This window comes from Octodon degus, unplaced genomic scaffold (genome assembly GCF_000260255.1).
Source record: "Octodon degus isolate 3935 unplaced genomic scaffold, OctDeg1.0 scaffold00012, whole genome shotgun sequence".
NCBI lineage: Eukaryota > Metazoa > Chordata > Mammalia > Rodentia > Octodontidae > Octodon > Octodon degus.
Genome location: NW_004524588.1, coordinates 19,406,523 through 19,430,413, shown reverse-complemented (window position 1 = coordinate 19,430,413; position 23,891 = coordinate 19,406,523). Strand labels below are relative to the sequence as shown.

General features: G+C 39.2%; 2 protein-coding genes across 3 annotated transcripts in view; one reads left to right on the top strand and one right to left on the bottom strand.

The window, feature by feature from the left end:
- The window catches only part of Pdgfd (platelet derived growth factor D), a 232,152-nt gene that overhangs the window by 113,163 nt on the left and 95,098 nt on the right, over positions 1-23,891 (bottom strand). The window lies entirely within an intron of this gene.
- Positions 1,250-2,766, top strand: Ddi1 (DNA damage inducible 1 homolog 1). The gene has a single exon (XM_004626139.2). The coding sequence runs from the start codon at positions 1,456-1,458 to the stop codon at positions 2,704-2,706; it is 1,251 nt and encodes a 416-aa protein (XP_004626196.1). The 5' UTR covers positions 1,250-1,455; the 3' UTR covers positions 2,707-2,766.

Sequence of the window (23,891 nt, the reverse complement as noted above, 5' to 3'; positions counted from 1 at the left end):
CCTTTCCCAGTTTTTTCTTTCTCTTTTATTTCCTTTGTTTTTCCTGTAGGTGCTGTTCCTTTTTGTTTTACTTCTTAAGTACTTTTTGCCAACTGCTCTGAAAAAGAAATGCCCTTGCCCTAAAAGCCTCCACTGGGGTATGTGTGTAGGCTTTATGTTTCAATGGGTGGCAGTGTGGGCACCGTGCCCGAGTGGCAGAGAACCACAGAATTAGCGTCAAGTTAGTTCCTTGGAAGGTTCATCTCCCTCATCCCTCCATGGCAGCGGCCTGCTTCGATGTGTAGACAGCATCGATTGTCCATGAACTCTGCCTCTCTTACATACACACATTTGAGGGTGAAAAATATCCTGCCCATTTTACTTAAGAAATACACCTTTCTGCTTAGGTCTTCAGATCTATCGACCATAGCTCCTTTGTAGAACAAGTGAGAAAGCCTTCACATTCACTCTCCTGCTACTGCACGTCCTCCTTATATTGAAAGAAGCCCCTTGCCTAAGTCAATTAAATGAAAAGAAATCCAGAAATACCTCCTTCACATCCTTCCCAGATTTTTCTTCCTCTTTCATTTTCTTCCTTTTTCCTGCAGCTGCTGTTCCTTTTTCTTTTACTTTGGAAGTAATTCTTGCTAAATGGAACAATTTCAAACCTCTCAGTTTCACACATGACTTTCTAAAAACTTGGCTTCAATAATTTCTTCAGCTTCACACGCTACTACTAAAATCCATATATGCACTTCTTTTTGGATGGAACGTCTCACCTTTCCTTTATTTTTGTACGAGGAATTCTTTTGTCTACAGACAAAAAGCTTTGTTTTTCACCCAGAACATATTCATCCTTCAACCCCCAGCTTGTCTTAGAGAAACTTCTTCTGTTCTGTTGGAAATACGAAATGAAATGCTCCAAACAAGTCTTTGTGAAGCATGTACTTTCAGTATTGGGATTTACCCGTCTATCCCTTTCTGGAATGGGAGAATCTCAAGGGCACAGACCAAGTCTGATATATCTGTCATACCAAGCACGCAGCATGATGCTGGCCATGTAGCAAATAAGCCATCAGTTTGAGGAGTACAACGAATAAAGTCAACATTAAGATTTCTTCTGTAGCAAGGCCTGAAATAAACTTTTCCATGTCTCGTGTTAAGTAGGTTTTGAGGGGCTGGCCTTGGAACTTAACAGAAGTCACTGTTTCTATGGAATAGGGGTTCTAAGTTCCAAGTAGCACACGCATAAATGAAGCCGCTGCCCTGATGCTCCGCAGGGCTCAGTGGCTGGTGCTGAGACTGGGCTGCAGCCCGAAGACAAAGGTGCGGCTGGGCCTTTCTGAGCAGTGGACGAGCCCAAGCCACGCACCAAGTGCTGCAAGCAGCCAGGCCAGCACATAAAACACCACACCACCACCACCGACCCATGGAGTGCTGACGCTTCTGCCCATCTGGCCCTCCCAGGCCACCGCCATGCTGATCACTGTGTACTGTGTGCGGAGGGACCTCTCCGAGGAAACATTCTCCCTCCAGGTCAGCCCTGACTTTGAGCTCTGCAACTTCAAGGTCCTCTGTGGACTGGAGGCCAGAATTCCCTTGGAAGAGATCCAGGTCGTCTACCTGGAGCGATTCCTCACGGACGATCACGCTTCCTTGGGTTCCTATGGCCTCAAAGACGGTGATGTTGTTGTCTTACTCCAGAGGGATAATGTGGCATCTCAGCCTCTGGGGTGGACTCCAAGTCAGCCTCGGCTTGATCTCAGTACAGTTCCTCAGCCCGGAACTTCAAGCTCCCGGCCTCAGCGCCAGCACCAAAGCCAGCCCCCGAAACACCAACTCCAGCAGCACCAGCAGCAGAAGCCACGGCAGAAATATGCTTCCCCCGCCCAGCTGTCCCACGGCTTGGCCTCTGGAGAGAAGATGGCCTTGGCGGCAGGCGCGGACAGCCCCGCGCTGCTTCGCAGCATGCTCCTTTCCAGTCCTCACGATCTGTCCCTGCTGAAGGAACGCAACCCTGTCTTAGCCGAAGCCCTGCTCAGTGGAAACCTTGAGACATTTTCGCAGGTCCTGATGGAGCAGCAAAGAGAAATAGCTTTGAGGGAAGAAGAGCGGCTTCGCCTCTACACTGCTGATCCATTCGATCAGGATGCTCAGGCCAAAATAGAAGAAGAAATCCGGCAGCAGAACATCGAAGAAAACATGAACATAGCTATGGAGGAGGCGCCCGAGAGCTTTGGCCAGGTGGCGATGCTCTACATTAACTGCAAAGTGAACGGATATCCCCTGAAGGCCTTTGTCGACTCAGGAGCCCAGATGACCATTATGAGCCAAGCTTGTGCCGAGAGATGTAACATAATTAGGCTCGTGGACCGGCGGTGGGCCGGTGTCGCTAAAGGGGTGGGCACACAGCGGATCATTGGCCGTGTTCATCTGGCTCAAATTCAGATCGAAGGTGATTTCCTTCAGTGCTCCTTCTCTGTGCTCGAGGAGCAGCCAATGGACATCCTCCTAGGACTGGACATGCTTAGGAGACACCAGTGCTCCATCGATTTGAAGAAAAATGTGCTGGAGATTGGCACCACCGGCACACAGACGCCCTTTCTCCCAGAGGGTGAGTTACCCTTGTGCGCTAAGCTGGTAAGTGCTGCTGGGCAACAGGAGTTCTCAGACAGAAAGGACAATAGCAAACGTTCAGTCAAGGATTCTGGGCGAAGGAAGCACTGAAGCCGGTTGGAATATGTCACCACCGTGAGGGGGCGTCCAGCTCGGGGCCATAAGATAGGAGCTGTCTCACAATGCCATCATTAAAAGCATCGGTAACAACTAAACGTGTGCTTGGGACTCCGTTCCTGGTGGGCAGCTGTTAGTGTTAGCCCTTTGCTCTTGACCCCTCCTCCCAGTTCCCCTGCTCCCAGATCATGGGCTCTCATTCTCTTCCAGCTCTGACATTCCATGTTGCTTCCATGAGAAGTCACAAAGGAAAACCAGCCTTCTCCTCCACCTTTTGGGGGGCTCTGCCCAGACTAATTGCTATTTTTCAGAATCCTGTGGTGGGGGAAGCCTTTGCTGCAAATGCTGTTATCTACAAACCATTTTACTGTTGCAACAACAATTTACTATACAGAGAAATAGCTCCATTTTTACAGACTTTGTTTTCTTAGCAAAGGTCTGCAAAATGGTAGGTTGATTATATTCCTGACTTAATTCATACTTGCAAAGGTTTGTTTGAGCAGCGTAGGAGCCAGTTTCTTCATACTTGTACATTCCTTTCCCCTGGATTCCCCTGAAGTCATGGCCGTTGCAACCCACCCTTGAAGGCTAATACTTGGCACATTTTACAGCAGAGTTTTCTCATTTGATGCCCTCAAATAATTTTTGTTTTCTTTAACTCAAAATGTAGTTTGCAAAACAAGCAATGAATCCAATATTTAAAGGTTAGGATACTTTGGAGTAGCTCATGTTTCCATGGGGTGGGGGTGGGAGCTAGGAGCAGGCAGTGGTCCAGCACCCTAATACCCATCTCAACATTGCAGTTAAGTCATCTGCTTCAAAAGCTTTGCTTCACACAAAGGTCTTCACTATCAAATAATATCTGACACTTTCTGACTGAAGAGATCTTTAAGATCTCCTTTAGCTCATAGTCCAATTTGAGAATCCAACTCTCCATCTCAGCTGATATTGTGAAATGAAGATTCTGGACATAATTATAGCCCCAGTCTAAAATATACCCGAGAGAAGATTCAGTTGCCTAAGGCCATAGGATGGAGGGAAAATATTTCAGGAAAATCATTCATCAAGCTGGTATTAGAATTGTAGACTTAAAGTCAAGAATATACATTCTGATTCTAGCTCTGTATTATGTAGACAGATTATAGTACAGCCTGAGTCCTCTTCTACAAACTGCTTCAGAGGGATGAACCACTTTTCAAGTGTTATAACTATATTGTGATCTAGAATATTCTTCAAGTTATTCTATTTTCCCAACAAACAGTAAAGTCTCTTGAATCATTGCCTAAGTAGTGACAGAAAAAAATGATCCTCTATGGAGAGTTGTCTCCTTTCTTGTAGTCCCCACCTTCCCAACCCCACTGCTCTTCCTTGTAGGTTCTCCCATGCTCGCCTTCTTCAGGTTTGCCTACATTTGCACAAAAGCACACCTAGAAGAACTGCTACAAGTGACTCAGTCAACAGGGTTCTCTATTTTTGTTTTTAATGAAACACTCAAGATGAGTAGAATTAAGAAAGAGAAGGAAGACATTGAGAGGAACGTGAAGGATAATCCAAGTACCTATGACTTTAGTGTTTGGAAATCAGACGTGAGAAACTCATGGATTCTTTCAGATAAAAGATTCAAAACGTTCAGGATCTTCTTGGTGTACCTCGAAGGTCCATTTGTGCCAAGCACACCTGATTTGCTGTGTCACATGGGAGTGCTGAACAGCATAATCTCAGTGTGTTGCCTGCCAGGATGTCTGATTCCTACAGCCAGCCTAGACTTCTCAAAATTTCTAAAGTAAGAGTTCTCAAGGCATCATCTCTGACCACAACCCCCTTCTTCTCAGAAGAACACCTTCTTGGGATCACTTTCATGTTGTATGTTTCAAGTATTTTTTTTCTTATTTTGAGTTAAATCTTATGTTCTATAACTTCAAATAAATTAATCTCCCTGCCTAAAACACTTCTCTTCTGTCATGAGGAAATAATCATCTTCATATATGGAATCGGTGCAATCCCAAATATTATTTTTGTAGGCTTTCACTAGATTCTTTTATTGTTCCTTATGGGACAACTTTGGAATCTTTAAAAAAATCTGTCATGTTCCTTTGGACATATTCCAAATTATTATAATGTTACTTTAGTGAATGGATGTTATACTAAAAACACTATTATTGAACTGAAAAGCAATGAGCTCAAAGAAAAATTGAACAGTGAATTAATCAAGCAATGCTTTTATTGATTAACTTTTAAAAATCATTCCTTACAAATCAAATATTCAAAAAATTACTTTCATGGATTAAAAAAAATCAATGAAATACGTGTACACTTAATTGGGTTTCTAATCAGGTAAATTTTAAATGTGTTAGTTTTGGCAAAAGACAGCATCTTTGCTTGTCTTATATTTAAAAACTGGTGCTAGACTTTATTAAAAAAATTCAAATATCCAAAGGTCAGGATCTCAACACTTTTTTTTTACAACCTAAATTTTACACTGCATTAGGTTCATAGCCATATATATTTTTTTCCATGTTTGTATATCAAAAATGAACAGAAAAGATTTTAGAAACAGTATCTGCTGTTTTATTTGTTCCTACTCTTTCTTTTTTTGCTATTGTTGTGTTGAGACAGAGGCTCAGTATACAGCTCAAGATAGCCTCAAACTCATGGCTGATCCGCTCATGTGCTGGGATTATGAATAGGCATGTGCCACGATGCTTGGTTTCCTAATCAATTTCTCTAAAAAATGACATTTTATTATGTTTGAAATATCTCAGACACATCTCACCATTCTATTCTCCTGCCAGTTTATAAAACGCAACTGGGTCAATGACCTTGCTCAATGAAAATATTTCTGATCTCAATGGCAAATTCTTTTCCCAATATAACCTTTGTATATGACATATTTTAATCCTTACATAGAAAAAGTGTAAGATTTTATGAGGTTTACTTTATGTAAACTATCAAAATACAACAATGGAAATCACAGTGAAGTCAGAATAATGGAAATGCACTTAGTGATTATTTATCGAAAACTCATGAAATAAACATTGAGCCAAGATATTACAACTATAAAAATGCATCAGTAACAGGTCCTGATTTCAAGATGATTATGACCTAGTAAGTATATGAGACTGACTTGTGAACAACTAGGAACAAATGAATAGGCCTGAAATTATTAACATATTGGTACAAAAGAAAGAATTAAATTTTGAGGGATTATTTTTAAAATAGGAAGTAAGCAAGCCAGTAAATCCTCTTTTAAATGTCTAAAATGTCCATCGTTGGTGATAAAAATATTACACTTACCTTAAAATTCAAGTTCTTAAAATTAATCACCAGTTAATTCTCTCCTAAGTTTAGTCCGTGAAGGTAGAATGGCCATATTTCAGGTGAGGGTGAATGACACATTTTTCTACTCTTAATTGACGTGGGGATGCTATGTCCCAATAAAGACAATGATGATTTCTGATAAAAGCATATTTCAGCATATTTAAATAATCATTGAAATTCATCAGGTTCCTCCTCTATAACATCATTCACCATTCTGAAATCTTTACTGTCGAGTTTTCCTACAAGGATGCTATGAAGAGGAAAATTAGTTTTACAATATACTTATTCACACATTTTCCCTTTTGAACCCTTGTCATGTCTAGGGATTCAGTTAATCTCTCAGTCAAAAGTTACCAGTTTTGCATATATGATGTCTCTAAACACATAGTTTAAGACTTTTGTCTTTTTCTTATGGCACATAGAGAGACAAATATAAACAAATTAAACTCTTGGTCCTTATAAAATTTAAAAGTCCAGGTAAAGGCTCTAGAAAAAAAAAGGAAAATAAATCTCCAAAAATAATACGTATTTAAAAAGTGCATCATGGAGTATGGAACAAGCAGCTGAGGGAAACACTGCCACTCCCTGTATGAGACACCCACCGCACGATGACAGGATCTGTCCCGTGAACTCCTACTAACCTCCAGGTGCACACAGGAACCACTTTAGTTGCTGAATTTCTACAATGCAGCAAAGGAGTTTTGCTATTTAACTAGATAAAGCTGTAAGCAATAAGCAGTCATACTGAAGAAGCTATCTCTCTGAAGGCCTTTATTTATTTATTATTATTTTTTTTATGGAAGGGTCTGCAGGGTGTTCAGGGTCTCACTACTAGATCAGACTCATAGTGATCCTCCTGTTTACAGCCTCCCAAGAGCTGAGATTACAGGCATGCACCACCATAACCAGTCTCAATTTCCATCTCAGCATCCCTGGGAGGAGGGCTGGGACAGCAGGCCTGGGGATCAAACCCCTGGCCCTGTGCCTGCTTGCAGGTGCTTTAATCTGCTGAGGTATTTGGCCATCCCTGAAGGCCTTTGGTACTAGAGAAACATAAAATTAAATCACACATAGGTAGTAGGATTATCTTCATAATATAAGAATAAATAGGTTCTGGGTTAACCTGTGCTATTCCCACGTACAGATTTAAATGTAACAGGTCTACACAAAATCCTTAAATACTTTTAAGTTGGTAATGTCGGCAAATATTCTCTCTGAAGATAATATACCTTGTGTTTGCTGTGGTCAATTTATTCCAGTTTTCCTGGGACTGTCCTGGTATTAAAACTGATATTATTGAATCCTGGTAACTCCCTCAGTTCTGGGCAAGAAAGAACAGTTGGGCATCCTACTAATATTGAAAGCCAACTTTATGTTTTATCCTCATAGACCTGCTCTGACCCTCTAGACAGGATGCAAGTTTAATAGGCTTGAATGATTGATGATCCACATGTTACATAATATTCATACTATTGACAGATAGCCAAGTATTGAAGATAGTATGTCCTCAGTTAGTACAAATAACCTTAGACTCATTCATCAAGTATTCACAGACTGGAAAAATTTACAATGATTCAGAAACATTTTGAAAGAAATATTAAAGGATATAATGTAACTGTAATTAAAATTAAAAAAGACCTATAATTAGAGTTCCCTATAACTTTTGCAAGGACATTCAGAGGATAGCTGCAGTTGATGTCCTTTTAATATTTGAACCTCCTTGGAAAATTATACCATTTTTTAAAACCCCAGTGGATAGTGGAAAAGTAAGTTGGCCTCAAAATAAATCCTAGGATTTGGTTTTTTTTCCAAGGTATATTTGAACAAAGAAGCAGATTTGGAAGCTGTGCAAATAAACTGTGATGTTACCGTCACATTTAGACCAAGCTGTCATGGAGCTGCAGAAGGTCAAGATGCAATGAACACAGTGTAAGGTAGGACTGCACAAGGGGAAAGGTAAAAGGATGAACAAGGTTGTGATAAAAAAACATACATTTACAGATAGCCAATGATGTCTAGGAGGAGGAGCTTTGTTGAGTGTCTCCTGTGGCCACAGGATTCTGTGGTCTATCTTGAGGAGTCCGGGGCTTAGGAATGAAAGACGTCATGACCAGACATAATATTGCCATAGAAGCAGGGGTCAAGCAGGTTATAAGGAAACACAGGTCATCCACTAAGGGCTAATGCACCAAATATGAAGAAATAACATGGTGCAGCGAGACTTTGACATTGCCATCAGGAAGAAAGAAAAGATCCTGTGGCCAGGGTAGCTTTCGCAGAATGGGGGAAGTGGGAGAGAGAGGTTGGCGACCTCAGAGGAGCATCAGCAAGTCTTGTTAGCAGGTCAGCCTGCTCTGCAGTTAACTGTTTAATAGCTTCGTCTCTAGTCTGCCTTATGAAGCATTTAGAATTAAATAATTTGAAGAAACATTTTATGTAAATATGCCAGAGTCAGCACTATTTGCATCATTCTATTGGGAAAATCACATGAAGTGAAAGCAACAGATGGGCCATTAGAGTAGAATAGAACCAAAGATATTCTCCCTTCAAACCCTGCCAACTGCCGTCACTCGGATTCCAAAACAGTAATTGACAGGCAACAATGTCACTGATACTCCATAGCTATGGGAGTTTACGTCACCATATGGCAAGTCTTGTACTGATAGCCAAACCACGTGATCATTCCTATGTGTCTCATCTGAAAATGTCTTCATAGAAACCAGAGTATTTGCGCTCACTCTGTCTCTGTCTCTCTGTCTCTCTCTCCCCCCTCTGTCTCTCTGTCTGTCTCTCTCTTACTCTCTCTCTCTCATACTAAGTATTCAATAACAAAGAAAGCATTTAGAATTAAATAATTTGGTTAGCTTCTATGAAAGTACAAAAAAAACCTTCATAAGCTATTGAACTATTTTTCAGTTATTTTTTTAAAAAACCAAAATCCAAAGTAAAAACAGAATATATTTCAAATTATCTCTCCTTTTGAAATATATCTAAACATTTCTGATTACAATGAAGGCTTTGAGGACGCATGTGGCAGTTTCAAATTTTCATTACACTATAGCCTTCCATAGTTTTGTAGAGATAGAAAAACTTGGTAGCATCATACATACTCACAGTTGGCCACATGATCATAATATATAGCTAAGCTATATCCTCATTATCTTTGATAGTAATTAAAAAGCCACATATTTACTTCAATCCACCAAAATACAAATAAACTAGGACATGTTTTTGAGAGGATCCCAAAGATTGCTGGACTCCATATGTACCATTTAATCTCTGATAAATCTATACAGATTTTACTTTTTAAAACATATTTGGGAAGTTCTTGGTAAGTTGAGGCTCATACAAACATAGGCATTCAAAAATCTCCATTCTTAAATTAAGACCATTTAAATGATAGAAACCAATAGCTAAGTAGTAGAATCACAATTCTAAATCAGCCAGCCACTCCTATTTCTGCCCTAAGCAACGAGGCCAGTTCTGAGTGATTCCCCACTCTGTCTCCGGGTTTACTCCAAGCGTTCTGTACCTTCTGTTCTCTCTAGGGTGTCCATAAAGTGGAAAGGTCAGAACACAAACAAACCCAGTGGAAGGTCACCCACATTTTGCTGGTCATCAGAACAGACTTGGCTGCTGAATTTCACCAGTATTCCAAGGCAGTATTTTTCCCTGACAAGCTAACCTTTACCATTCCCAAAGCTCCCTTGTTTTTAGGCTGCGAGCACAGTCTGAGAGAGCGCTCCCATGTAGGACTGCTCAACATCAATCCTCATTCCCCTTCTCACTTTGAAATTACATAATGTGAGTCACACATTGCGCAAGGCACTGAGATGCAGGAGGACAGCACCATAGTCTGCCTCTTGAAGATTGTTTCCTGGTGAAAACTTCATGTGATAAATAATAATGATAAAAGCTATCATTTATATAGAAGTTCTCAAGGGGATCATGTATTCTAAACATTTTTTTTTTTAATTTTGAATTTTGGGGTCTGGGCCTCACTATGTACTTGAGGCTGGTCATGAACTTACTATGCTGTCCAGGCTGGCCTCAAACTCACAGTGATCTTCCTGCCTCAGCCCCCTCAGCAACCAGGCCTAGCCATACAAGTTGTACATTTTAACTCATAGCAATCTAAATATCAAAAATATTCTCATTTTAAATATTAAGGCACCAAGGAACAAAAAGATTAAATGACTTGTTGAAAAATCACTTAAGGAGCTGTATCCTGGAATTTGTCATTCAGACCCTATCATTCTATTAAATTACATTTCAATAATAGTACACAACTAAGTATATACTGCCTTGCAAGTATGCATGTTAAGGGTAAAAGTAGGGCCGGGGAGATGGCTCAGTGGAATAAGCGCTTCCCTGGTAAGCGCAAGGGCCTGAGTTCAATCCAAGGTTCCAAAAAAAAAAAAAAAAAAAAAGGGTAAAAGTAAAGCACAGAACAGAAAGGAATGGATGAAAGGGAGGATAGTACTGCAGACGAAAGAGCTATGGAAGGACACTGAGAGGAGAGGGCGGAGGAGAGACGTGGAGGATCTTGGGAAAGTCTGGACCAAGACCATTTCAGGAAGAAAGAATAGAATACCTTATAGCAGGGACAAAGAAGAGCAAGAAGACCAGTGATCAGGGTAACATGAAAGAATAATCCAGAAAGTGTGAGATTACATAGGCTGGTATCAGAGTTTTTTTTTTTTTTTTTTTTTTTTGTCCTTTTTTCTTTTGTATTTAGTACAGAGTCTACAAGGTCTTACTACATAGATCAGACTCATAGCAATCCTCCAGTTTTCATCCTCCCAAGAGTTAGGATTACAGGCATGTGCCACCATACCCAGTCTCATCACCATCTCAGCGGGCCCAGGGGGCAGGGCCAGCACAGCACACTGGGGATTGAACCCCAGGCCCTGCATCTGTGTAAGTAGGTGCTTTACTCCACTCAGATATCTGGCCAGCAATCATAGTTCATTCTATGTGTCTGTGGGTCCTGAAAGCATGACCATGGTATGGCCTATCTGGTCCCTGACCTCCCCTCTGGTGCTGTTCCCCACTGTGCTTCTGAACCATGAATGAAGAACTTCACTCTGTCACAGATTTCTGTTGTGATTTTCTTGCCTTTAGAAACTACATTATGGGCTTGGCCATGGACCAAATCTACTGAAACCATAAGCCAAATAAATAAGCTTTCCTTCTTCAAGTTGTGGGTATTAGGTATTGGGCCCTGTCAATGGAAAAGAATATGGACAGCAGATGAGGAGGAACTAGAGAATAATATAACAAAAAGATACTGATGAATAGGAAAGAATAGTCTTACCATGTCTGAGAAGCCAAAGAAGAAAATATTTGAGGAAGCAAAGGAGTCACCACTCATGCAGCTGAGAGGCATGGATGGGACTGAGCACTGGTGGGAAGGGGGACTGCTGGTCACTCTGCCAGAGTACGATAGGAGGCTGAGGAACACACTGGGCTGTGAGAGATAGGAGAGCATAGACGAATGCTTGTCTCAGGGAACAGTTCTCTCAGGGAAGGAGGAAAGAGTCACAGAAGATGAGAAGGCCAAGAGAGCCTGTAGCTAGCAATGAAGTTTAGTCAGTGTATTTCTATGTAACAGCAAGTGTCCATTGATCACTATAGGGAGAATCTGAAATAGCAATAGAGACAAGGAAAAGTCCACAGTCTTTGTGTAGTAGGAAGGTGGAAGTGGCCTTCAGGTGGGGGCAGGTGGTTTATTTTTTTCTCAGTGGCAGCAAGGAAGAGCATGTGAGTGTAATTTCAGGGATGTTGGAAGGTATGGTGGTGTTAAAATAAGGTTTTCTCTTCTACCTTCTATTCTCAGTGAAAGAAGTAGCATAGGGAGGAAGGGATGGGTGCACTGAAAATTGAGGAGCAAGGAGCAGATATGAAATGGTCTATGAGGAACACAGAGAAGTAAACTAGGTAGAAAAACTGAGTGAATTTCAGGTGAATTCTAAGAGCTCATTGGAGATTCCAGCTTTTGAAAAATTAAATTAAACTATATGGGTAGGAAAGGAAGAGCACCAGGCTAGATCTCACATGGATGTACCCATTTACTGCACATACGCCTCACCCAAGGCACCAACTCTGTGGGCCTCAGTTCACTCATCAAGTGAGAAGGCCACAGATCTGCCCCATGTTGATGCACATAAATACACCTGTGAAGCTTTGGGCGGTACTGGTTTCTAGTGGTACTTAGGACTCCAGATCCTGGGGTATGTAATGTCCTTTAGAATTTGGAAGAGTCCTGGTAGGCAAGCAACTCCCCAGTCTCCAGCCGTGCTCACCTTAACTGAGAAAGACCATGGTAGAGGATGATACTGCAGGCCTCCTGACTCTGAGTCTCTGGCTGGAAACTTCGGAGCCTGTGGCAGGGAAGCCAGCTTACCCAGGAGGATAAAGCTCACATCCATTCCATTCACCATCAGCCCTCTTCATTCCTTCTTGTCTTTAGACTGAAGACCAGCTGCCAGCCAGGCAAAAATGACCAGATGCTGAGTTTGCCTTTATTTCCTCAAGCCTTTTAGGTATTAATGAGTAGCGAAATAGTCCACAGGTTACAGCCAAGAAAGAGATGAGCCAGCGCATAGTGATCCAGAAATGAAAAATTAACCCTCTAATACTACAGGAACCATTGTAGTTAGCTATCATAATAATTAAACATAAGGGTTGCCAGCAGTCACGCCCAATCCTACCAAAGGACGTCTGGGGCTCAGGTGTTACCTGTATGGCATTAGATAACATTTTGCACTCATTAAATGAGAAAAATTAATTTTAATTGTATTGACAATAATAAGGCCTCCAACATGAACTGAGAATCAGTTGATGAGGGCAATTACCAAAGGCAATAAATCAAATTCTGCTCAAATGATCAGTGGGGTGCAACAGGCACTGCCACTCGTGACCACCCTAGGTGACACCTCTATTAATGCTGTGTAAGAAGAAGACCAGCATGTGAACAGATTTTCAAATATGATTCAGTCCTGGGAGCTGTTCCAAGTGTAAGCTTCTAATGTTACAGTAGCAACCAAAGTAGAAATGAATACAGAGGCTGCTGGGAAAATGCTTTGGGATCGCCATCTCTGTCTAGTTTCAAAGAATGTTCATTACTCCCGAAGCAAAACCTGTGCACGAAGAAGCTGCTCCACATTGTCCTGTCCTCCTTTTCACCAATCTGTGTTTCATGCTCCAGGTTTAATGTATCCTGCGTGTTTCCTCTAGTTTTGCAGTCTGTGACATTTTGTGCTTGGTGTCCTTCCCCTAATAAGGATTTCACCCATGCTGCAGCAGGCAGCTGTGTGTTCCCCTATTCATGGCTAAAGCCAAGATGCTCTGGAATTACAGGATGACTTTCAAGGCAAGACGTGAACTGATATTCCATTTATGAGCATCAATAACAAGGAAATCCCATAGAAATCTAGGAGAGTATAATATTATTTATTACATTATCAGAGTTATTAGATGAGGGAGCCTCCTGCCCCCTCATCTGGTTGGAACTGGTTGCTTTTGTATGAAATGTCTGGGGTAGGCTATAGAAGAAGCCGGAGATCTTGCTTCTCAAATTTGTATTTCCAATCCATCTTCCTTCTGTTCCCTGATGGCTCATTATCAGAAATACTCAAGGAGACTCTGCTACCAGTGGCTAGTGCAGACTTTCTATATTTTTATTCATTTTTATTCCAGAGACACAATGAAGTCATTTATGAGGCAGAATATTGGCTGTAACTGTGACTTTTCAGCCTATAATTTATATTCATACTTTTATTATCTCATTTGTATGATTATAATATAAAAAACTATTTCTTATCTACCCTTGAAAGACGAACTCTTCTAAAGAACCATAGTGTATTGAACCAAGGACAGACAAGGCAACTTGATTTCCTCATGATGCCTTTGAAGAAAAAATAGGCCCTTGCTATTCTACAAGACTTGGATTACTATGAACACACAGTAAGAAGCTCAGTGTCCATTTACAAGGTATAAATTTTTCCTCCAAGGAAAAATTATTTTACTGTTTTATATTTTAAATAGCGGTGTAAATGGGACATGCAAAATAAATGAAATTTAACTTTAGTATGTCTTCCTTTACTTAAATGTGTACAGCACTGTTTACAAACTGGCCAAGGGGCTGGGGATATAGTGTCATAAGCACCTGCCTGGCAAGCACAAAGGTCCTAAGTTCAATCCTCAGAACCGCAAAACAAAAACAAATACAAGAAACACAAATGGGTCAAACTGTTCACTTGATTCTACACAGAAAGGCAAGTTAAGTCTTGCAGAAACTAATCCTTCCCCAAAGAGTTTCTAGAATACAATATCATGTTTCAGATGAATATATTGCTACAGTTTGGGTATAGTTGGAGGTTATCCCCCCCACCAAATCTTCATGTATTAACATTTAATCCTTACTGTGAGATATCTAGATTGGAATCTTAATCTACTGATGATGCCTAGAGGTGGGGCCTTTGGAAAATGATAAGGGCTAGAGAAGGCCATTAGGTTGGAGGACTGAACCTTGATGGCTTTCTAAGAAGTATGACAGAGACCGAAAGTGATACATACACCTATGAACTCTATCATGTGATGCCCTGGGTCACCTTTGGACATTACCCACACAAAGGCCATCACCACATAGCCGCGCAGTTTTTCACTTCTAGAACTATAAGCAAAATTAGTCAGAGTTTCTTTATGCCTTCTCCACTCTGTGGTGGTGTCTACTGGTAACAGATACTACATATGTATTTCTATGAAAATGTTTTAAATAGTTGTAATATAGATTGAAGATAAGTTATTTATGTTATCATAATTTCAGTCTTCTATAAAACCAAATTGCATTCACATAAAAGTGAATTTTGAGGCCAAAGTGCCCATTTGGAATGTAGTTCATTTTGTTTGTTACAGAAGATAGAAAACAAGAAGCACATATATTCAACAGAGCAAGATTTTATAAACACTTGCATAATCCACAGAAATCAAACCAAATATAATGCTCAGTCACAAAGTAACACATGCTCACTGTAAAATTTAATGAAAAAAATCTATAAAATTGGATGGAACAATGCCCCAAACTCCCAAGGCTTCTAAAATTCAAGACAGTCTTGATTACGATGCTGCTCCTTTGTCACACAGCAAATATAAAAGAGTTACAGCCTAGCAGGAGGCAGAACACAGACATTTATGGAGAGAGAAGATTCATTGATTATAGCAAAAGCTCAAGAGACCAGCAAAAGAGGAGGCATGATGTTTTTCACAAGATAAACTTGCTGGAAGCCCGCATCATCTACCACTCCAACCAACACCATGAAACACATAGGTCAATTCCCAGAGAATTCAGCGTCAAATATCCCACGAGCAAAAAATATTGGAAGAACCACGGCACATGTTTACTTCATAACTGGATTCTGACTACTGGGAAATGATGTCTGCCAGAGAAGAAATCTTCATGTTGCTGGGAAATAAAGTTTGGGCAAAATGACAGCTGCATCTTTACACAATATCCTTCAGAGTCTGATTGCTTAATGCTGTCAACTACATACACCCAGTTTCCTTTATCAGTGATGATATATTAATTTTGACTAATGTTGGTCCAAGACTGATGGAATAATCTATTTCCCTATTAAACATATTATCACTTACATGAAGTACAACAATAACAGTAAATAAGTAGGCAAAGTACTTGGACAAGCAGTACAAATACAGATGAGAAATGGGAAGGGGACAGCAAATTACGTTCAATAGTGTTGGAAATAAAGTCATGAGGGCAACAAGGTATTTTCATAAGACTGGCGATGACTTTGGGAAATATGATTAGAAGAGAAAAGGGTGAAGATTGTAGAGAAAGGACAAATGAATGCTAGCCAATCTAGTAAATGATAGAAGATTCAACCCATGTGAAAGCAAATTGCTTTCACCATGTTTTCATTCAGAAGAAAAGAAATAGAGCATTAGCTTGGGGGAAGTAGAATGGCAAAGGGAAATGTCTACTTGTTTTCGGGTAGGAGATACATGGGCAAGCTGAAATGTCAAGATACAGCCATTAGGTAAAGGACAACCATCTGGAGACATCGAGACTGGTGGTGCTGGATTGAGACCCCAGGGAAAGAGGAGGTGGCAAGTCAAGAAATAGTGCAGAGGGTAGGCTTAGGCCAGAGGGGACGGAGCAAGGTTCAGGGTTTCCATGCACTTGAGCAGGTAGCTTAATAATTCTCCATTTTATTTTTTTTGCCTTGAAATTAAGAATAATACCTGCCACAAATATATCATGCAAATAAATGGCATAAAAAGTTAATTTTAATTTTAATCCTAATGCAAAGTGTACCAGTTCTTACAAATGTGTTTTATATAAGTTGCAATAGACATTCAAAAGTAAATTCCTAGGCCCCAGTACAGTTCAGTAGTAGAGCCATCACCTAGCAGGTTCGGGGTTCTGGCTTCACACCCCAACACCTTAAAAACAAAAACATCAAAAGCAAATTCCATGGCAGGAAATAGAGTACACTGTGCTGTACCACAGAAACCTTGTCCACTTGGAGGAACTCATTCCGAAGGGATTATCTGGTGGGCAAAATAAGGCAGACACAGCAGCAGGTATTTGGTGGAAACAATACCCATTTATTTATTTCTTGTTAGTATATGTTAGCACATGAAGTTTCCCTTCGCTGTGGGGAACAGCTGCATGTATGTGCCACAGCTTGATTCTCTGATACTGAGTTTATTCTTTATTTTTTAAAATTTAACTTAATTTTACTTTGAAGAGTAAAAACAGAAGCAAAAATGAATAGGAAAAAATGACAGAAACAGGGTAACATACAACAATACATAGGTTATAGCTTTTCAAAACCAGAAGAGCTAATTGACAATGGTTGTTGTATTATCTATTTTTATTGTCAAATCTGTTGCTCGGATTAACAGATATAGTTATGCAAGATTGAGGAAATAATTGAATATTGGTGCTTGCTCTCAATAAATCTTATTTTCCTCGTCTTTTTAAATTTATTTTGAAGAGAGTATAATAATCGGTAAGACATTAGAAATGGTACACATTTAGAAGACCAAGATGAGTGGTATTCAGCCATGGGTTTTGTATTACACACTGCTGTCCTCGATATAGTTGCTCAGATCCCAAATATCAGCATACAGAGCTAGTCAAGGTGAGAATTCTACACATGAAATGCTATTTTAAAAACAACTGATGAAAATTATGAATACAATCATCTCAGCTATCCTGTATATATACTTACATGGTTCTCCCTCCTTTTTTTCTATCTTTTCACATTTCTCTTACCATCATTGTTTAATCTTTAAGTTAAGTTTCTTTCTGTTTTAGTATATCTCTGATAACTTTCAGATTTTATTTCTTCACTCAGGTTCTTACACTAGGGAGATAATATGATATGCACATATGTGGATCTGAATTATTTCACATAGGAGTATACTCTCTGGTTGCATGCACTTGAAGTTTGTTGTTGTTTATAGCTGAGTAGTAGTCCAATGTATAAAAATACCACAGCATTTTCAGCCATTTCTCAAGTGATGGGCATTTTGTTTTCTGTAGCAATTTGTGCTGCTATGAACATGGGTGCACATATATCACCATGACATGATGCTTTCAGTTCTTTTTAGAAAATACCCAGAAGGGGAATAGCTGGATTGCATGGGATTTCAAGTCCTAGTTTTTGAGGCCTTCCACAATAATTTCCGTACTGGCTGTACCAGTCTACATACCCACCAACAGCAAACAAGGGTTCCTTTTTTCCCACAGCCTCACCAGAATTTGTTATTATTAGATTTTTTTATGATAGCTGTTCTTTTTAGGGTGAGATGATATTCATGTTTTAATTTGCATTTCTCGAATGGCCAGTGCTGAGGAACATTATTTCATGTACATATTTGCCACTTGTTTTTCTTTCTCTGAGAAGTATGTATTTATCTCACATACCCATTTTTGGATTGGACCTTTACATTTTGGGGGTCAATTTTTTTTTAGTTCTTTATACAATTTAGATAGAAAGCCTTTGACTGAGTGACAGTTGGTTAGTATTTTTCCCAATTAGTGGGTTATCTTTTCATTCTATTGATTTCTTTTGACTTGCAGAAACTTCTCAATGAGATCCCAGTTGTTGATTCTTTGCAGTATTTCTCATGCAGTTTGGTTTTTATTCATAAACTGTCTGCCCTCCCCTGTGTCTTCAAGATTTCCACCAAATTTGCCTTCAAGGAGATTTAGTGTTTCTGTTTTAATGTTTAGATCTTTAATCCACTTTGACTTTAGTTTAGTGCATGTTGATAGACCCAGGTCTAGCTTTAGTTGTCAGCCTGTGAAGAGCCAGTTTTCCAAGCACCATTTGTTAAAGAGGCTATCTTTCTTCCAGTTAACATGTCTGGCAAATTTTTCAAAGATGAGTTGGCTAAGTAAGTTTATAGTTGTATTTGCAACTTCTAACATGTTCTGTTGATCCTCAGCTCTGTTTGATTTTGCCAGTACCATGCTGATTTTATCACAGTAGCTTTGTAGTATAATTTCACGTCAAGGATTATGATGCCTTGCCTTTATTGCCCAATTGCTATTCTAGGTCTTCTCTAGTTCAAAATAAATTTTAAGAATACTTTTCCTAGAGCTATGATGTACATTGATGGTATTTTTCTAGGGAATGCATTAAATCTGTATAACAATTTTGGGAGAATAGCCATTTTCACAATGTTGGTTCTTCCTACTCAGGAGTAAGTAACATCTTTCTATTTTCTGAAATCCTCTTCGATCTCTTTCTTTTAGAGGTTTGAAATTTTTATTGTATAGATCTTTTTCTCCCTTTGTTAGATTAATTCCTAAGTATTTCATTTTTTGGATGCTCTTATGAAGGTTACTAATTCTCTATTTTCTCTCTCAGTGAGTTTGTTTCCTGTGTAGAGAATGCTATCAATTTTTGGATGTTGACTTTGGATCCTGTTATTCTACTGAATTTGTTCATTAATTCTAGGAGTTTCTTGGTGAAGTTTTTTGGGTATTCCAAGTAGAAAATCATGTCATTTGCAAATGATGATAGTTTAACTTCTTCATTTTCTAATCTTATTTCTTTTCTCTCTGTTGTCTAATGGCTCTAGCTAATGATTCCAGAATTATATTGAATAGGAGTGGTGATAGAGGACATGATTATCCTGTACCTGATCAGAGAGTAAAAACTTTCAGTTTTTGTCCATTTAGAGTTATGTTGGCTGTTGGTTTGCCATAGTTGGCTTTTATCAGATTGAGGTAGAGGCCATTTGTTATAATTTTCTGTAGGTCTTTGATCATGAACACATGATGGACTTTGTTAAAAGCCTTTTCTTCATCTATTGAGATGGTCATGTGGTTTTTGGTTTTGACTCTATTGAAATAGTGTGTTACATTCATAGATTTGCATATGTTGATCCATCCTTGCATCTCTGGGATGAATCCTACTTGGTCATGGTGTATAATCTTGATAATTTGCTGTATTTTATTTGCTAGAATTTTATTGAGGATTTTTGCATCTATGTTTATGACAGAGATTAGCCTATAATTTTCTTTTTTCATTGGATCGTTCTCCAGTTTTGGAATTGATATAATACCTTCAAGAATGATTTTGGGAGTATTACTTCTTTTTCAATTTCATTGAAGAGTTTGAGGCATATTAGGATTAAATCTTCTATAAATTTCTTGTATAATTCAGCTGCAAATCCATCAGGACCTGGGCTTTTATTTGTTGGTAATTTTTTGATTAAATTTTCAATTTCATTGGCTGATATTGGCTTATTTAGAATTTTTATATCTTCTTGATTCAGTTTTGGCAATTTGCACCTATCTAGGCATATATCCATTTTTTTTCTATGTTTTCAGTCCTGTGAGAATAAAGATTTTCAAAACAGCTAGTATCTTCTGAATTTTCACAGGATCTGTAGTTGTTTCTCCCTTTTTATTCTTTATTGATTGAATGAATTTCCTTTCCTCTTTCCTCTTTTTGAGGAGGTTGGCTAGGGGTTTGTCAATTTTATTTAATCTTTCAAAGAAACAGCTTTGGATTTCATTCTGTTTTTTTTTTTTTGTCTCAATTTCATTAATTTCTTCTCTAATCTTTATAATTTCATGTCATTTGTGGATTTTGGGCTTGGTTTGGGAAGTTTTCTGCTACTATTTCTGCCCATATTCTTTCTACGTCATTTATGTTGCCTGATTCTTCTCATTAATGCCTATTGGTCTTATGTTGTATCTTGCAGCTGTTGAATTATTTCCTGGATCCTAATTTTTTAAAATGATCTTTCCTTACATTTTCACTAGTTACAATAGCATCTTCAAGGTCTGAAAGTCTCTCTTCACTTTCATTCAAATGTTTTTGCCAACCTTTCATGCAGTTTTTAATTACTTGTATATCTTGGGGCTGGAGAGATGGCTCAGTGGTCTAAAGCACCTACTTGGAACAAGCTTAGCAAAGCACAGGGACCGCGGTTCAATCCCCAGCACCACATGCCAGCCAGCCCCGCCCCCTGGTGGGCTGAGCTGGCCACACACACGCACACACACATACACACGCACGCACACACACACACACAATAAATGTAAATAAATAAATTAATTAAAAAATAATTACTTGTATATCTTTTTGAGTCTGCTCCATGCATTATATTTCTTTGCTGTAATGCTCAGTTTCATCAGTTTTCTATTCTCTATATTTTGATCGGTGTCTTCTTTAGAAATGCTTAGCATTTCTTTTATTGTAGCTACCATTTCTTTCTTTACCTGTAAGATTATTTCTGATCTGTGTTCCTCTGCACTCTTTTGCAGTTGTTTCTTTACTTCAATTGGTATTATTTCAGAGATTTCAAGTGTGTGGCTTCCAGTGTTTTCTATGCTGATGTCTCCCGGATTTGTCCTGGGTGGCCTCAGTGACTGGGAATGCATTTTGTTCCATCTTTTCATCATTTTCTATTTCAGAGAGGACTCTTTATTTTGATTCCTATCGTACCTTTTCATAAAAGTTTGATAGTAGGTAGCTCTATCACTGCAGTCAGAGCCTTTCTGTAAAGAGTCTGTTTTTCAGGTATCTCTCCTGTTTCAGAGATTCTTCTTTTGTGTTGTGTCCCAAGAGTTTGTCTCCTCTATTGATGGAGAGTGAGATATTCATTTCCATTTGGCACTGTCTTCTGTCCTTCAGTGTAGGGCTTTGCTGAGGTTATTATCCAAGCACCTCCCAATATTAATACCCAAAGGAAAGCATGTGGTTAAGGCAGATAAGTTTTCCTATTTATAGTAGTACAATTAACAATACTAATAACACCCAGCAAAATTTAGAAATTGACAAACTTTTGTAACTAATAAGTTTGTATTTTAGACCAAAGGAGCAAACATTATAGCTGTATAACAAATCAGATCTTAAATTGGGAATTTATATTTAAATTCGTTCCCCTGAGTTCAGTCTGGTCGCCTCCCCTTCATGCACCTGGAGAATTCCAGGCTGACTAGTTCACTGCTGGCTGCCTGTCCCACGTCTCTTTCCTGGTAGGCTCGCTGAGGTGCAGTGGTTCCACTGTGCCCCGCTCTGACATCTTGAGTTAGAGTCACAGAGATTACATTTGAATTCTGGCCATGTGTGCTTCTAACTCAGGTTCCCTCAATAGCTTACTTTCGATAGAACAGTGCCTGGACTAATGAGTATTTTGTTGAAAGAGTAAATGAGTACAATTTTCTTAACTTTTGAGCTTTGATTCTCTTATGGGACTGGTGATGACGCAAGCTTAGCTGTGTCACACGTAGCAGAGAAGCTTCCACTCGTCAGGGCTGTGCTACAAGAAGTGCTTTTGTGATTGACACAGTACCAAGGTTGAAGAATTAAGAGACGCGTTAGATACATTATAAATTCAATGTCTTTAAAGTTGTGAGGCAATCAGTTCAAAATATTTTTAACTTGGAAAAAGCTTTCTAGATTTGTGCTAACATACATGGCAGGCATTGATGTGCCATTTCCTAGCTGGGATCTTTAGGGGGCAGTGACTGAAGTGATACAGTGTCTGACAGACCTGAGCCCTGACCCAAGAGAGTAACTGAATTGTTACCACATGAATGAATGCATTGGGGTGGGCTTTGTTCATACATGGAGCACAATCACACACACACACACAATCACACAATCACTGAGGACTAGTTTTCAGTTAAATTATTCTTTCTGTCCTGGATCAAGAGATGAGGTAAGGGGGAGGGAGGGAAGGGAAAGGAGGGAAAAAGAAGAATTAAGGTATGTGATGTACGTGCACCAACTTCCCATCAGGAATGTAAATATTATTTACTGCGCACATGTACTGATAAGCTAAAAAGATTATTTAAAAAATAAGATGCTTAAAAAAATAAGCAGACAACATTCATACCAAATGCAAAGTTTAAAGATTCTATAACGACATAGAATTGCTAAAATTTCTTACTCCAAGATGCATAGATGTTTTCATTTATATTAAACAAAATAAAATTAAAGATTTAAAAAGTGTACAAATAGACAGAATAGGGCCAGCCAGATAGCTCAGCAGACTAAAGCACCTGCTTAGGCAGAGTGCAGCAGTTAGGATTTGATCCCTGGTGTGCCGTGCTGGCCCCATCTCTGGGATGTATTGAGACAGCGGTTGAGAATGCGCATGGTGGAGCATGCCTGTATTCTCAGCGCTTGGGAGGTTGAAAACCAGAGAATCACTCTGAGTCCAAGCTATGTAGTGAGACCCTGTAGATCCTGTACTAAATGCATTAAAAGACAGAATAATCCACATACAAGTCACCCTGTAGACCCTGTACTAAATACATAAAAAAGAAAGACAGAATAATCCACACATAAATCATATTATGCACAAATACATCACATGCCAAGTGATGGTTTTACCTGACTTGGATACTAACAGAATATTGAATAAGGAGCTATATCTATTTTTAGTTAATCTCTACATAAACTTTTCTGGTGTGTTGAATAGGGTTCCCCAAAATGAAAAGTCCATGTCTAGATCCCTGGTACTCATGAATATGATTTGATTTGGAAACAGGACTTTGGAGGATATAATTAAGTTAAAGGTCTTGGAATGAGATCATTCTGGATTTAAGGTCAACCCTAAATTCAGTGACTGATGTTCTTGTAAGAGAAAAGAGACAGTGATTTGGGGCACAGAGACACAAAGGACAGTACTCTGTGAAGAGGAGAATGAGGTAAGGTAGCTACAAGGAAAGCCAGGATTGCTGGGAGACCCCAGAAGCTAGGAGAGGAATTATCATATGCTTTCTTTGAACCTCTAGTGCTACCAATACTTTGATCTCAAACTTCTGCTTCTAGAACTACACCAGAATATACTTATGTTGTTTTAAGTGACCTAGGATGGCATGTAAGCACATGAAAGGATACTCAATATCACTAATCACTAGTAAAATACAAATTAAACCACAAAGATATCTCAAAATATATCTACTAAAATTAAACAACAGTAACAACAATATCAAGTTCTGGCAGAGATTTGGTCTAGCAGGAACTCTCAAACACTGGCAGGAATGCACAAAGCATCCATCACTTTTGAAAGCATTTGGAAGTTTTATATAAATTCAATGCATAGTTCCCATGTTTGTAGGTGGGTACAACAAAAATGACAACTCATCTGTATACAAATATTTATAGTTTACAATGTCCTCATCAAAAATAGATAAATGACAGAAAATCTCAAATGCTATTGAGCACCAAATGGATAAACAGAAGATATGACCTCCACAGAATGGGAAAGCATTCATTGGTGAAAAGAAAAGGACTACAGACGCATGCACGAGTACACGGATGCATAATCTATACAGCATTATGCTAAGTGAGCAAAAT

What these genes read in the sequence shown, in the direction of transcription:
- Ddi1 (XM_004626139.2), top strand. Translation starts at nt 1,456, where the DNA reads ATGCTGATCACTGTGTACTGTGTGCGGAGGGACCTCTCCGAGGAAACA.